The 16,049-nt window shown below is 53.0% G+C and overlaps 1 protein-coding gene across 4 annotated transcripts in view; it reads right to left on the bottom strand.

The window, feature by feature from the left end:
- Nucleotides 1–16,049, bottom strand: part of PLXNA1 (plexin A1) — a 115,576-nt gene that overhangs the window by 64,880 nt on the left and 34,647 nt on the right. For 3 of the 4 annotated variants that reach the window (XM_015641176.2, XM_015641177.3, XM_033517434.1), the window contains exon 4: nucleotides 1,358–1,498. In XM_015641176.2, the coding sequence (XP_015496662.1) occupies nucleotides 1,358–1,498 (141 nt within the window). Of the gene's footprint in view, nucleotides 1–1,357; nucleotides 1,499–14,515; nucleotides 14,550–16,049 lie in introns of those variants that run through there. The other variant, XM_033517435.1, reaches the window with a different exon arrangement.

Raw genomic sequence — 16,049 nt, 5'->3', positions numbered from 1 at the left:
CAAACAGCACAGTAGAGCACAGGCTCAGCACGATGTCTACATGGCTGGGATACACTGGCCAACCAGTCCCCTCGGGGTGGTGAATACACCTGTAATGTTTACATTTGTTTGTCCCTGACATTGCTTTAGGTAGGTGGTGGCACAGGGTACCCCCCACGCCAACCCTGCACAGACAAGTGTCAGGTCCCAGCAACTGTGGTGGTCCCTGGAGGAGAACCCCAGTCCAGGTCAATGCAACTGCCCCCTTGACATCCACTTCTCCAACATCTGTCCTGCAGAGGGGGAGCTTGGCTGAACAGGCTCTGGGACAGAAGCAGCCAGGGATGGAAACACAGCCCAGGACAGCTGCATGGAGGAGCCCAAATGCAGGTTCTGCCCCACCTGGAAAGCTGCATGTTTCCTGCAGCAGAGCAGAAACCAGAAAGAGCCAGTGGGAGGATGGGAAAAAGAGCTCTGCTGTCCCCTCAGGACTGTCTAGACAAACCTTCGTTCCTGCTCCAGCATCCTTTCCCCTCCCAAGCCCTCGGGCTGGTGGCCAGGAGACTGTGAGGCTCCCAGCTCTGCTTGCAGTCCTGCTCACACACGTAACTCTGGCTGGGCAAAGGAGCAGAGGGGCTGGGAGACACAGGCACAGCAAACCCCAGCACCTGTGTCACCTACCAGGCATGGTGTGCTGACACCAGACCCAGAAGGTGTCACCACCATGACAGGAACCCGCTACACTCCGATTCAGCCCACGGATGGATGAACTCACACCAGCAGCCCTCCAACATGTCATGGATCAAGCAAATGCTCTCTAAGACAACCAAAACTTCCTATCATGTGCCCAAACCACACTGCCAGGATGACAGCATCAGATCCAGATTGGGTCTGTACCTCCAGTTAGCTCTACACAAGCAGAGGCAGGGACCAAGGAGTGCACACCAGGAGCCTGGGGGTGTACCAGCCCTGTGCCCCCTCTGCCCTGTCATGCAAAGGCAACTGCTCCAGAGGACAGAAAGTTGTTTACAGCAAGGAGCTCCTGCTGACCCGCAAAATCCTTGCTCAGGAGGGGACGGCCAAAACAAGGAGGAGGTTTATGGCCAGCCACTCACAGCAAGGAAGGGTCAGGAAGCCCTTGGTCCTCAGGGACCATGGGAATTTCAAGCAGCTGCTGTTAACAATTAAAGCCTCAGGACAGTGTTTCTGCAGGGAGGAGCTGCCCCAGGGTCCCTAGGCAGCTCCAACCCCAGGAAGCAAAGGGCAGACCCCTGTAGAGAACTGCCCAAAAGCCTTCCCAGCACACAGGACTGTAGACTAGGGCTGCAGTGTGGGCTGCCAAGTCAAGAGAGCAGAGGACTGCTGACCCCCCCCTTACCTGTTTCTCAGTCATGGCATAGATGTGCTGACGGTCAGGGCTCAGCACCAGGTCTCGCAGGATGGAGCTGCCTTCATGGGCCACAACATTCTCGTACTGCAGAGCTTGGTGCTTCCTCTCAGCTGGCAAATCCACGAGGATCTGTGGGGAGAACAAGGGGGGATGAGCATGATCCCTCATACACCTCAGCACACACCCAGGATGTGGGATACAGAATGTGCACCCCATTAGGGACACCACTCCTCCACCCCACACCAACGTGGTGACTCCACAGCCCCTGCAGCACAGCAAACTATCAGCTGCTCTGCAAGCATCTCAACCCTTTCCAGACGACCAAACTGCAATCCCTCCTTCGCTTTACTACATTTGTCTGGTGCATTTGCACCACATTCATGCTGATGGCATTCATCTCTCTCCAGGGAGGGAGGACACATCCCTGCTTCTCACATTGCACCCCACTATGTGCTGTTGCTCAACCCCAAAGCCCCTCCAAGTTGTAGCATGGAGCAGATGAGTCTCCAGCTTGCAGCAAAGCACCAAACCTCATCTTGCCCCAGGGGTGCTGAGAGCAGCTCACACATCACAGCACTCCAAGTCCTGCCAGGCAGAATGCTGCAGCACACACAGGCTGGGCTCCCATCAGCCCATCCATCAGAAGAAACACTTGGACTCGTGACTGGGGAAGTCAAGAGGGTCTCAAGGAAGTTGGAGGTCAACAGAGGTTCAGAAAGCACCTTTGTTCCCTGAGCAGGAACACGGCGAAGGCTTTAATCTCCTTATGGCTCACAATTACGTTAAAGCTCTTCCTAAGCACAGCAGCTCCTGGCTGTCCTGGAGATCAGCGCAGCAGGAGGCACCACGAGGCTGCAGGCACACAACCACACAGGGCTGAGCTTGCCCTGCCACTTGGCATACCCTGACTGGCACCTCCATGAGCTGCAAGGATTTCCTGCTCATGCCATTACTTGTGATAGCCCCAGATTTGGGCTGACCCTGGCATAGGACAGCCTCAAGGAGCACAGTACAGAGAAATGCTCAGAGGGTCTGATCTGCTCTGATGGGATGGGGTGAGATGGGATGGGATGGAGCCACACCAGCCATACATCCTGCAAAAATCCCAGCAGTAGGCAGTGAAGCATCATGCCCAGCAAGATGGGGCAAACTACCTGTGATCATCTCCATGCTGGTGTTGACACACACAGAGACCTGGTCCAGCATCCCCATCTGCAGGACTCAGGATCCCCCCACAGGAGAGGGGCAAATTGGCTGTTTGGAAGCACCCCCCAAGCATATCCCACAGCCCTGCCCCGACTATCACACCCCTCTCACGGCCCAGCACATCCATGAGAGCCCCCTGTGCCCCCATGGCAGCCACCTCAGCATCCCAGCCACCTCACCCCTCCTGCAGTAAATTGCCACCAGCATTTGCAGAGTTTCCAATCAGGAGGATACGGGCTGGGAAAGCAGGATCCCGGTGTGCAGCTGATTAGCATGGAAATGTATGCGGCTCACAAACAAACCGGGGCCCGTTTAATTAGAGCGGCGCCTTTGATTCACTGCCAGCCTCCTGCATGCACCAGCCCCGGATTATTTTTAGGCAGTTTTACAAAACAAATGTATTTAATTAAGAAAGAGACCCCTGAGCAACCAGAGAGAGATGAGTCCTGCATAGCAGTGAGCAACGGGGCTGCCCTCTCCCCAGGGATGTGACAACTGGGCTTGCAGGGCCAGGCTGACTCTTGGGAGCTCACAGCACAGCCAAAAGCCCCCTGTACCTCCTTTCACAGGACTATAGAGCCTTCACCAAAAGCCAAAATGGTCCTGGTATTCACCCACCTTCTCATCATCCTTTGCTAGACCCCTACACAGACTCTGCTCCTCATCAGCCCCACACTTGGTACCACTGTGTGCTGAGGAGCCCAGAGGTGCTAAAGCCTCTGCCTGCCTTTCTTGCAGGGGTATCTTTCTGCCCAGGTCCAGGACCAAGTTTGGTCCTACTCCAAACAGATCAGAGGAGGTCAAGCTCCAGACACCTGTAGTATAGGGCCATGTGGCACCCCTGCCCAGTGGCATCCCTTGCTACTGGTACCCAGCATCCCCCCCAGAGCACAACCCTGCCTCCCCACATCTCCTCCCAGCTCTCAGTTCCTCCCCTGCAAAGTCCTTCCCAAGCCAGCTCTGTGGGGGAGAGCAACAGGGAGCACCCCTTCCACTCCCCAGCAAGGCACCATCTCCACCTCACTATGGCAAAGTGACAAACGCACCTTTCCAATCCTTTTATGGGCCACAGTTGCGGCACAGAATAATCGATACAGTTTTACCCTGCTTCTAAAATAGATCTATGGCTGGATGTTGCGCTGGCAGTAATTTTTAACTAGCGGGGTAATTTCCCCATTACATTATTGCACTGTGCAGTGCTGGGAAAGAGAAAGAGATGTATTAAAAAAACAACAGACATGAAGCACTTCCAGTTAATTTGAGGCTCCAGGAAGAACCTAAAAATACTCTCAGTAGTCAAACGGGGCTGGAACCCAGCCTGACACACATCAGGATGTTCTGGTGGGGCCATGCACACACAAGAACCGTTCTCTCCCCCTGTTAAGGATAATCTGTGTTTGGGAATCAGGAAAATGAAACCTGGAAGACTTGGTAATCAAAATGTTTTCTGGTTGGCCAAAGTGCAGGGCACAGAGGGAGACTGTAAGTTAGCTCATGGTAGGAAAATGCATCCTAACACTCCTCTCCAGCATGAGATCACAGAACCAAAGAAAGGTTTGGGTGGAAGGAAGCTTATAGATCATCTGGTTCTAACACCTCTGTTCCAGCTCCCTGGTTCCATTATACCAGGTTGCTCAAAGCCCCATCCAGCCTGGCTTGAACACTCCTGGGGATGTTCCCACCCCTTCCCACAACTTCCATGAGCAACCTGTGTGAGCAGATAGACCCCAGACTCCCCCCACAGCAAGCAGGACCCAGCTGCCCAGAGCACCCACTGCTGTGCAGACAGAGGGGGAACCCAGCACCAGGGCCTTTCCAGCAGGATTAGCCCAACACAAACCTACCCACCATGGACAGCCGGATAAAGATGGGCTGCTTGCACTATAGCATGGTGGAACAGCACAAGGAATGCACAAGGAGCCTCTCATCTCCTACAGAAACTGGAAGGGGCCACTTTCCTCCCCCTCCCTGGACCTGCGGGGTAGCTAGGAGCAGGGAAGGGGGAGAGGATGCAGTTTAATCAGAGCAGGCCCCCTCAGAAACACACTCCTTCCTGCCCACCCTGGCTGCCTTCCCACCCAGGGGAAAAGACATTTACCATAAATAAATAAATAAATAAATAAACATATTAACCTTTCTCCTCATCCTGATGCTGATATAATTACCCAATACTAATAATTACTCGCACTAATTTCTTGCTCAGGATTCCTGCCCTTGCTCCTGCCTGCCTCAGGCTGGCTTCAGGCAGCAACTCAGTGGTGGTGCCTCCTCCCAGGAGCTGCAGGAGCCCCAAGGGGCAACCGGCTCCCGGGGCTGTACTGAGGCACAGGAGCAGGAGTGAGGGTGGGCTTGAAGGGCTGCTGCCTTGTTAAGGACATGGGGAAGACCAGAGGCATGAAATGATAAACTCCCTGCCTGGGGGAATCATCTCAAAGCAAGCCCAGAGGCTGCTCTGCCAGAAACCCATGTGCACACCCTCCCCACCCAAACAACGAGCCCATCCCATGGGGCCAGCACCCAGCATAACTTCAGTCTAAGAGGGGTTTAAGACCTGCACCCCAAAAGCTGAGAACCCTGTCAAAGGAAGGAAGGGAAAGGATGGGGTGCAACACTCCAACCCCTGGTGACCCAGGTGTAATGAGTGACTGCCCACTGCACACCCCAGCTGGGCATATGTAAAGTCCTCTCCCAAGAGACCCAGAGAGGGTCCTGGGGATGGCTTTGTCTTGCCTGGAGAAAGGAGTTGCCATCCCATACAAGGCTTTGGGGTAGGCAAACACTTTGATAAGAAACAGCTCCTTTCTCCCCTGGGCTCCTTTCTCCCCTGGGCAAGGTGCCCTTCAGGCTAGTCTAGGTGAGGAGGCACTGCCATAACCACTGCTGACCAGCCAGCCGCCGGGAGAAAAATCCCTCAACATCCCTAGGGCACCAGCAATGGGCACAAGGCAGAGAGTAGCATCTCCCCAGAGCCGACTTTTGGAAAGAGGCAATGAGAGGAATGCAGGGCAGCAGCCATGACCTGGCACCCACCCAGCGCTGGCAGAGTACCCAGAGGAGGACTGCACTGGAGGACAGGGCTTTACAGCTCAGTCTGGGCCAGGGACACCAGGTGGAGAGGGAGGAAGCACAGCCAGAGAGGGAAGGCAACTGCAGCATGCCAAGGCTGCTTTTGGATTTAGCACACGCCAGCAGAGGTCTGAGCAGGGTCTGGGAGGTGTTTGGGTGGGCCACTGGCTCCCCAAAGGACCAAAACCACATTCCTGGGGACCCACAGAGAAGGTCCCCAAGAGACCCAATCTGACAGGGAACACCCCTAAGCCCAGCTCCAGGAAGAGGGGGCTCTTCACTACCCCACAGCCAGTCTTCCCATGGGCCCTCCCACCCCAGCCTTCCATCTCCCCACCTCCAGGCTCTCAAGCCTCCACCCTGGGTCCCGAGCGGTCCCCCACAGACCCCTCCTCCGGGCAGGAGAAGTGCTCAGCCAGGCTTTGTACTCTTATCTGTGCAGGGCTGTGATTAATTCGCAGCGGCTGGCAGCAGCTACAAGAGGAGGGCGCTTTTGCCCGCCTGCCAAACTTCAAAGGCAGGGACTTATCTGCCTGAAACACACTCTGCAGCCTTTTCACGGGGACCCTTTCCAGTTCCACGGGGCTCGCACGGTACTGACAGGCAACGCAAAAGAAAGGCTTATTTATGGGAGTGCATTTCAAAGCCTCCCCTCTTCCCTCTCAACACATGCTGAGGGAAGCAGAGAGTTCCCCAGCCCCAAGGATTTCCACTGGAGACAGAGATTAAACAGGCAGGGACAAGACACGGCTGTGAGGAGAGGATGCTGGAAAGAGGACCCTGCCCTAGCTGTGCCCATGTCCTGCTCCCCTCCTGCCCTGTCATCTTACCAGTGAGCAGCTCTGTAGCACATTGATCAGCTGGGAGGAGGAAGATGCTTTGTCATGGGTGGAGGGCAGAGAGCAGCCCCAGGAGTGAAACCTTCCCCTCCCAAGGCCATTGGTGCTCACAGCTCAGGCACCATGGAGGCCCCAGGTTCCCACACCCAAATCAGCAGGTACACATGTGCCCTCCCTGAGAGCAGGGCCGTGTGAACACCCCCAGCATTCTGCTTTGATTTTGGCACCATCCACCCAAAAGCCATAGGATAGGCCAAATATAACCAGAAGAGGAGTGGGTCCTGGCAGAGCTGCTCCTGCAAGCCATGGGGCCACCTCCCAGAGGCAACAGAGGGCCTATGCAGCCTGGCCACAGCGGGGCAGAGGTGACAGCTGCTGCACAGTGTCACAACACCACGCTGACAAGCCTACAGCTGGAAAAGGCACATCCCGTGGCCAGCCAGGGGCTCACAGGGAAAGGAATGGCCTTGGCGGGTCAGCCTGCACAGCCCCTCCTGGCAAATGGCTTGGGTTCACCCCAAGGCAGTAACACAGTGTGGGGACAGGAACACCACCTGCCCCTCCACATGCCTTTCCCCAGGATATGCAGCTGCCACACACGCACCCTTCTCCAGTTTCCAAAGAAAGGGAAAGGATTGAAATGAAATTCCTGGATCAGCTGCTCCAAGGAAACACACTTTCTTCTTCCCTTCACCCAGAAAGGTGCAACAAAAGGCAGGGACAGGAGCAGCTGCAGGGCCATGGCATCATCTGTCCCATGGGCACGGCCTTGGGAGCTGGGGGACACTGGCATGCTGGGGGTCAAGAACAGGGAAGTCAAGTCAGTGGCTCCTGCTGCCTCCCACTGTATTTCAGGTTACCAAACATCAGCATCCAGGGTGGTGAGGATTTGCCTCTGGCTTTGCTCAGATAACCAGGGAATTGCCATTAGGAGTGCCTAATGGCTTATGCCATTATGCTCATGCTTTACCAGGGCTAACCCTAGGGCTGCTCTGTGCCATGGGGCAGGAGCTGAACACCCCACAGAAGGGTACGGGCAGCCAGCAGCAGGACTATGGGGATGTGTCTTGCAGGGGCTTGTCCCAGGGCTGATGACAGGATGGGCCCCACAGAAACATCCCAGCTATGCGGGGCAGGCTGGCAGCTGACACCCCGGGCTCCCCCAGCCGGCTGGCCAGCCACCTTCCCTGCCATCCTGCCAGCTGCCTGCCCAGGAATGCACCAGCATCAGACACACACCCCCCGCCAGACGGGCAGGCAGCTGCGGGCTGCTCGGCTCTGGCAGAGCTGGCTTCTGTCCTCTCCACCTCCTCTGCAAGAGAAGGTTTCACTGACCGCTCACACAGGGCTGGGATGCTCCTGCCTCATCATTGACCTGCCCAGGAGCAAGGTAAGCTGCCCAATTCCATTCAGTGAAACCCATTCACTTGATGAAGATGAGTACAAGCTAGGCTTTTGTCCTGGGCCCAATATCACCCAGAGTTGGAGAATGTTGGGACTTGAATCGTATTGGTACAATAAAGCAAAAAACAAGGAGATACATAACCTAAATCAACGCTCAGATGCTCAGCAACAAATCCAGCACCTCACCGACGCTGGCAGATGTGACACGGGTTCACCCAGCTGGTTTCAAAGCAACTGTGCTTATCAATGTTCCCTTTCAAAGCCAGTGTGTCACCCCCAGGCAGGATCCTGAGCCCAGCCATGTGGGCTGAGGACACACTCACTGCACCTCTCTGGGAGGTAGGGTGGGAGCTGGGTGAAGCACAGGGGTTTGCCATAGGAAAGAAAAGAGAGAAGGAGGCAGGGCAGCAACCCAGCAGGCCCCCAAAATGCAGCAACACCTTCCCAAACTTCTCAACCGCCTTTTTCTTTCATTTAAACTCATTTCCATCTTTTCCTCTTGTTCAGCCACCCACACAAGTGGTGCTCCACCATGCTAAGTGGGCTCAGCAGAGCCAGTTATACTGGCACCAGCCCACGCAGCACAGCATACAACTGACCAGCTCCGTGCTCACCATCTGCAAACCTTCCCAAAACCTTCCTGACCAGGTCTGCCAGCATTGCTCCATCAGCAGGATGGGAAACACAAACCCAACACACTATTCCAGCAATTCTGACAGAATTAAGACACTGTCAGAAAAATCCTCCCCATCTTTCTGTACCAAAACTGAACTGCTGGAAAGAGGGAGCAAATGCCAGGATAACGCACAGGAGAAGCACCTCTGGCAGAGTCAAACCCAGGTGTGGGAGGACTGACGGATGGTGAAGTCACAATGAAGTGGTAGGAGGAATTTCAGGCTCCCACTGGGAGTCACACAATGTGTGATGAGTTAAGGCAGTTGCCCCACTTTCATCCCAAATAAAGTCCTAGGTCCCATCCCCATCCCTGCCAGCCCCCAGCCCCACGCCCCACAGCAGCTCCGGCAGTCTTGAGCCATTGATTTCTCAGCTTTGCCCTTCAAAAAACCCTCTTGGCTCAGAGCCCAGTTCATATCGTCTAGTCACTCAGGAGCAAAATATCTCTATTATTATTGCAATTATTTCCCAATCAGCATCGCTCAGGGCTGAGGCAGTCAGAGGGGCCCCCAACAAGCAAATCAATGGGCAGGCGCTGCCCTGGGGCTGCCAGGGAGCAGGCAGGAGGCACTGGCAGCTGTTGAGTGGCACAAGGGAAGGGGGATGGGGGCCCCAGAGACCCCTCCATGTGATGCTATGACCTGGCAAGGTGGCAGTCTTTGCTGACCCTCAGCCAAGCAACAGTGATGGAACTTAACCTCTGCACAGAGCAGGCGTGCAGCCACCGAGCCTGCACGATCTGGATGCTGCTCCAGGGCTCTGCCTCCAAGGCTAAAGAGAACTGACAGGAATTCCAGGGTGTCCCTGGGGGCAGCACGGCAGCTGCCAGGGCATCAGCTCCCCAGGGAGGGAGCTACAGAGCATCTCAAAACTACACCTCCAGCAACACAGTGCCTGCTCCCATTCCAGCAAAAATATCCAGTGAAACCCCAGCACCACATCCCACTAAAGAAATGTCCCTTGCAAGGGAGAGGAGCACAGGCAGGAAAGACAATCCTGCTTTTTCTCAAGCCTTGGGAAGAAAGGAAAGAGCTCTAGAGGTAGGAAAGCCCAGTAATAGGAGAAGGAATTTTAGCCTTGCAAAATGGAAGGTAAAGGCAGGAAGAGCACAAAGCAAAATGCAACAGGGATCTCCTCTCTGCATCCCACTGTTCTCCATGTAAAAATAAAGCCCTGGGTGACAGCAGTGAAGGGCAGAGCACATCATAGAAATACCAGATTATTTTTTCTCCTGTTCATTAATTACTGTAGGCATCCCAAGAGTCTCAGCAGGCCCCAGGCATGAAAGGCATGAATGAAGCCATGGCAATGTGTCACCCTCACAGCTCCCACAGGATTCAGGCTGCATGTGACCAGCCTGGGGCAAGTTAATACCTAAACCTTCCAGAGAAGGCCCTGGGGAGAAAGCTTTCACCTGAAGGACTCAATACTGAGTTTTCAAGACAAAACCCATCTCTTCCTCTGCCAAGGCACGGGCTCCTCCAGAGATCACATGGGGACCAGCCCAAACCCTTGGCTGCTGGTCCCCTTTGACATCACAGCAAGCAGAGCAGACCCACAGCCACCATCCCAAGCCTCTCCATAGATTAGAAATTGCTATTTATTCTGCAAATCAAAATTATTTACTGCTTAATGATGTTGCTCAGCTCAACAGGGCAACATAAACTTTCTTTCCTGAGCTTCTGTCAGCTTCTGCCCAGATATGCAACCAGACAAAGATAACCCCAACATGAATGCCAAGGCTTGTCCCACCACCCTCACCATCCTGCCCACCTGGGACATGGAGCAGTGATCAGGCAAAGTCTCTGCCTGCGGCCAGGGGCTCAAAGCCTTGCTGCCTGAGAACAGGAACGGGGACCACCCCATTTCCAGGGAAAAAAGGCAGGGAGGGAGTAACAGGCCTTCACCAGGGACATGTCAGGGAGGAAGTATGAGCTCCCAGAGCTGTAGTACAGCTGGAGATCAGCTGGATCCCTCCTCCCCTCTCGGCTCCAGGAAAATAGCTTCTTCCTTCCTGGTCCCTAAACACCACAGCAGCAAGAAAGAGCTGCCTGAGGACTAGCCAGGGACTGCTGGCCTTGCAAACAGAGGAGCCAGTGGCAGGAAAAGCCCACAGACTGGAAGCAGTGGAGGGACATACCCCAAATGAGGATCTGTTTCAGGGTACTCCCCCTGGTCAGCTCCCCTCCCACCCCAGCAGGCCCACACACACATTCAGCACCAGACAACCCCTGTTTCAGTGGGGCTGCCTGCACAGGCACGAGGGCTCATATCTGCATTTACCCATCCATCAGACTCCAACACCTTCTGCAGCCCCATCTCAGCTCCCCACTCATTCAGCTCCAAACACATAAGTGCACCAGCCACTATTTCCACAGCATGAGAGCCAAAAGCCATTTCCTGCAGCCAGGTAAATATTATAGGTTCCTATAATAGGAACAAAATCCACTGCACATTCACCTCCACACAAGGGAGAAGGACAACACTGATGGCATGAGGGGTTCAGCTTCACCCATATAACACCAGCTTTGATCCCTTCTTACCCATCAGTCCTCTTTTTACTGCAGCTCTGGGCTGTCCTAGTGTTTTATCTCCATGGACAAATCACACCAGACTGCCCAGGAAAAGCTGATAAGCAATAAACAATCAGGGTCTAAATATCGCAGGGCACAGTGACATTACATATTAGGAGCCAGCACAGGCAGCAGGACTGGGCATGCAGAATCTCTTACAGATTCAATGACAAAATCATACATTACACGATGGACCCCATGTGAATTCAACCCCTGCCATCAGGAGAAGACCGAAACTTACAGCCACACGTTTTTTTAACCTTTTGTGATCAACAGCTCCACTATCAACATGGCATGATCAAAACTCCAGGTCCTGCCTTTCCTCATAAAACAGTCCCTGCTCCAAACACAAACACTTTCAGGATTAGAGAAGAAATCCTCCGACATTCCATGGCCAGTGATCCTGGTGATAACAGCCAGCTAAGCCTGGCTTCACACTAAGTACACCAGAGTGCCTGCAAATATTTTGCTTGCAATAGACTTAGACCCTTTTACTCCAGCTTGAGCTCTTGAAGCTAAATTCCCTGGTCTTCATCTTTGTTCACATTTTAAAATTTCATTCCCATACTCTAAACTTCTGTCCCTCCTACAGCATTTCCAATGCAGAGAGCCACATCCCTGGCTACACTAGACCCTTCTATACATTTCCAAAAAGCCAAGGGAAAGCTATGGGGCCATGGCTCCCCACCATGCAGAACTCAGAGCAAAGAAAACCACTTGTCTGCAGTGGGCTCCCTGTTCAAAACCAGGATGGAAATTAGGCCCTTCAGTCTGTGCATCAGAGCAATTTCAAACGAGAGATTGAGAAGATTTAAATATAGAGATTGCTTTCCCTAAGGATGCTGCTCAAGATATTTAAGAGCTCAGGTTTTACACAGCATGGATTTCCTTTGGAACAGATGCAGAACTCCCTGCTCTGCCTCTGCAGGCAGCAATCCCTTCTGCAGGCTCTCAGGGAGCACAGGGTCCTGTTGGCCAACACAGAGCCCATCACTGACCACAGGGTGGTGTGGCCAGTGGGGTGCAGAGGGGCTGGACACCACCCTGAGCTTTTCAGGTGTGATAGCACTCAGCCACAAATCATCATGACCTCAGCTCCTGCAGGTCTGTGCAATGGGAAATGAAGAGTCTGGCTGTCTCCTTAACAAATTCCTCCTGTGAATGCAGGGCTGCTCTCTGAAAGCCCAGCTCTTGGTAAGACCAGACCAGAACCACATGCCACATTCAAAACTAAGTCCTCAGAAGATCTTCAAGGAACACCTCCCCCCCTCTCCACCATTCCCAGGGGATCTCAAGTGGAGGTGCTACCCACCAGGACTTGCCAGCACCTTGGCCATGGAGCATTCCCACACAGGAATGCAGTTGACACTTGGCAGCCTGGAGAGAACTGGGCTGGAGTCAAGAATAGCTGGACCTTACCAGCCTGGTGCTGGAGGGAAAGGAGATGGGGACAGGCAGACAGCGCCCGGATAAACAGCTTTATGGCGAGATGCAACCCTGGCAGACACCCATCACATGCCTGAATATCTGTAAATGGAGGCCAAGGGGTGGGAAATGATGTTAATTAAAGTTTTAATTACTGTAACCAAACAAGTAGTATAATTACTTTATTCTCACAGAGACTTCAAACTGATTAAGGACCACGTGCACAATCTTCGGGTTGATGCAGTTTTTAATTAAACGTGCCATCGAAGATGGTGAGGGGTGGGCAGGACGATGGCTCAGCCCCTCCTGGACCTCCAGGGACCTCATGTGAGGAGGGAGCCCAGGCTGGCAGAGACACGTGGGTCAGCAGCAGACAGTGCCAAAGGCAGCTGCTCTGGGAAGACTGAAGCTGCAGGGTTCACACCAGTGTCTTGCAGGCATAGCTCCTCTCCTACACATCAGCCCTCAGCTTCACATTCCCCCAAAACATCTACCTTTGCAAACATTTCCAAAACAGCCCCACAAGGGCACTGAAAATATTAATAAACTGGTGCTGCCAACTGGAGGGAATGATTAAAAAACAATTTTGCAAAGGTATCTTTTTCAAATAATAATAATACTAAAAGACAAAGCAGTAGAAATTAAATTCCCAGTCCCCTACCTCAAATAAATAGTATCAGAATTTGAAATGAGACATAATTACCCCAGCAAGGTTAAAGCCGCTAATGCACACGGAATACAGAATCACCATCCATCATAATCATATCTCATATCGCAGCCATTATTTATAATTAGGAGGCACAGTTTAAAAAACACATAAAGACGCCCATGCAATGCAGTAATTCTTCTGTTATTGCTCCTGGAGGGCCAATCCTGCTCCGATTTGTGGAGTCCAGAATCAGGCAAAAGTAATTCCCTAAAAGTCATTTCCAAAAATCTCCTCTCATGGAAGGGGAACCCACCTCAGCCCACCCGCAAGCCGTGCTGGCAGCAGTAGGGCACATCCAAGCTGCACTGGGTTCCTCCCAGCCATTTCAAACCAAAGTGGGCTCACAAAGCATCCAGACAAGGACTTACGATTTTTTTCCCCAAATGTCAGTGTGGGAAGAGTGGAGCTGAGCAGACAGCAGAGCCACAGCCTGGCTCAGCAAGGCAGGGACATGCAGACCTGGTGGGCTTTGCCTGGGCTTTCTGCTCAGCTAGGTGGTTGGGGTTTTTTTTACCTATTTTCAAAACCACAGAACAAGTTATAGCAAGAGCTGGGAAAACCAAAAGCTAACCCTAGAGATGCTGAAAGCTGCCCTCCTTTGAAGTGTGGGCTTTGCAGTCTGCCCCCATGCCCCAGTGAAATATTAACAAGCTTCCGGTGAAGCAGGAAGAAATTACGCTTAATATATTCTGGGGAAGTCTGCAGACAGCAGTGCCTAAGCAGCAGAGCCTGGCTCTAGAGGGACCTGCCTCCAAATCCCCTCTCCTGCCAGCAACAAGGAGCAGCCAGCCTGCAGCCCTGCAGGGACGTGCAGCAGCTCCATCACACACACAGGTGCTGAGCAAAGCCTTGCTCAGAAAAGCACAAAGCCCTTGCTCAGAAAAGCACAAACCCATGGACATGGTGGGGTACACAGCTGGTTCTGAGCCCCAGGAATCTGGGAGAAGTGGATTTACACCCTTTGATGACAAAATAGAAAGCAACAGTGGTTGGGCACAGTGTCCTGGGGACATAGAGCCGTGATGGCAGAGGTGACAGCAAAAGCGCAGGTATAAGGACACAGGAATGAAAGATGCATGAGCATATGTGTGTAAATCTAAGGTACAGTGTTCTTGTGGATGGAAAAGCAAGCTGGGATAAGGACAGGGAAAAGCTGAGGCACAAGTCTCAGGCTCAAGCAGCCCCAAGGAGCTCAACCCCCAGCAAGCCAAAGCCAGCTCGCCCCACCAGACTCATGACTCTTACTCACAACAGAGCTGCACTTTCTCAGAAGTTTCATTAAGCTGTAAAACAAGAAAAAAATAACAGGGAAGGAAAAAAAAAGAAAGCCAGCTCGCAGATGCACATACAAACACACACCCCCCAGAACCCAGGAAACACTTTTCAAATTAAAGTTGCTGTAGTGAGCAAAACCTCAGCAAAGTTTTCAGCCCAGATCCCATTACAGGGGGTGCTGTGTTTCTGCAGCACAAGAGGATCAGAGGCACAGGGAGTAATTGGAAGGAGGACACAGTCAGAAAGAGGGGCTCTGTGCAGAGCAGCATTGCCCCACTATCAATGAGGGGAGAATAACCCTTTTTGGGGTTCAGACACTGTGCCCACCTTGCCATCAGCACTCTGGGGCACGCTGTCTTCTTGCATGGTGAGTACCAGCCTATGCACCTCATCACAAGGACTGACCTCCAGGGCTGCATGCAGGGGACACAGGGCACCTCTTGGGCCTGCCCTGAGCATTTTCCAGCTCCTCCTCTATTTCAGACAGCCAGTGTACCTCCCAGCATGCCAAGGATCTGCAGGCTTGCAGGAATCAATAAGTTTGGGAATGCCAGAAAGGGGATACTTCCCACAAGACTACAGAGAAGGAATACTGCTAAGCCAAAGGGGTGTGGGTCATGTCCCTGCAGCCAGTGCTTCCCCAAGCCCTAAATGGTCATCAGCAGAGCACCAGGCTCTGTGTAACATCCTTCAGCCATTTCAGCCCTGATAGCACACACCAGAAGGACTTTTAACATCAGTGGAGGCTGAGTTTACTGCAAGCAAAAGCAGCAGAGAAAGGAGGAGGTGCTTTGCAGGCTTGGGCAGAGGATCACTATTTGCCCGTCCAAGTGCTGAAAACTAATCCCCCTTCCCCCTTTCTATCCCATTGAAAACTTGACAGAACCTCCTAGCGCTCTGCAGTTGAAATTGGCAGGTCTTAAATTAATTGACTGCAATTTTACACAACAACATGTTTAGCTGTGAGCTGACCCGCAGCCCACTTGGCTCGCCACTGCTCCCCAGACACTTTTCAAGCAGCCTCCAAAACTTCATAACACATCGAAGGCGAGGCAAGCAGGCTGCCAACGTGACCCTCTCCCTGCCAAAAGCCAGCCCTGCCTCCCCTCGCCCCCACCCCGACCCTGCTCCAGCTCCTCCGGTGTTTTCTCCCACTCTTGTTAATGGCTCGTTAAATTATTCTTGTCATCTCCGAGGATTTTTGCTCCTCGAAACGCTGAGGAGCACAGGGCAGGCTGGGTTACGGGCCCGCTGCTTTACCATGGAAACGGCAGCCATGGGACCAATGCAGGCAACAGGAGTGAGAAAAGTCAGGGTGTTTTTTTTATTTCAATCCACCCTGACGTATTCCTGTTCTCCTTCTGCTTAATACCCCGAAGGACAATACCCAAAGCTAAAGATGATGATGCAGTGGCAGGTTTGTGATATCCCCACCCAGGACTGAGTATTTGGGGTAATGAAAAAATACACAACCCCAGCACCCAGGAACAAGAAGATTCCTGCAACCC

Source organism: Parus major, chromosome 12, assembly GCF_001522545.3.
Source record: "Parus major isolate Abel chromosome 12, Parus_major1.1, whole genome shotgun sequence".
In the NCBI taxonomy this organism is placed as follows: Eukaryota; Metazoa; Chordata; class Aves; order Passeriformes; family Paridae; genus Parus; species Parus major.
The sequence above is the reverse complement of the archived record's forward strand: the minus strand, read 5'-3'. Positions and strand labels throughout refer to the sequence as shown.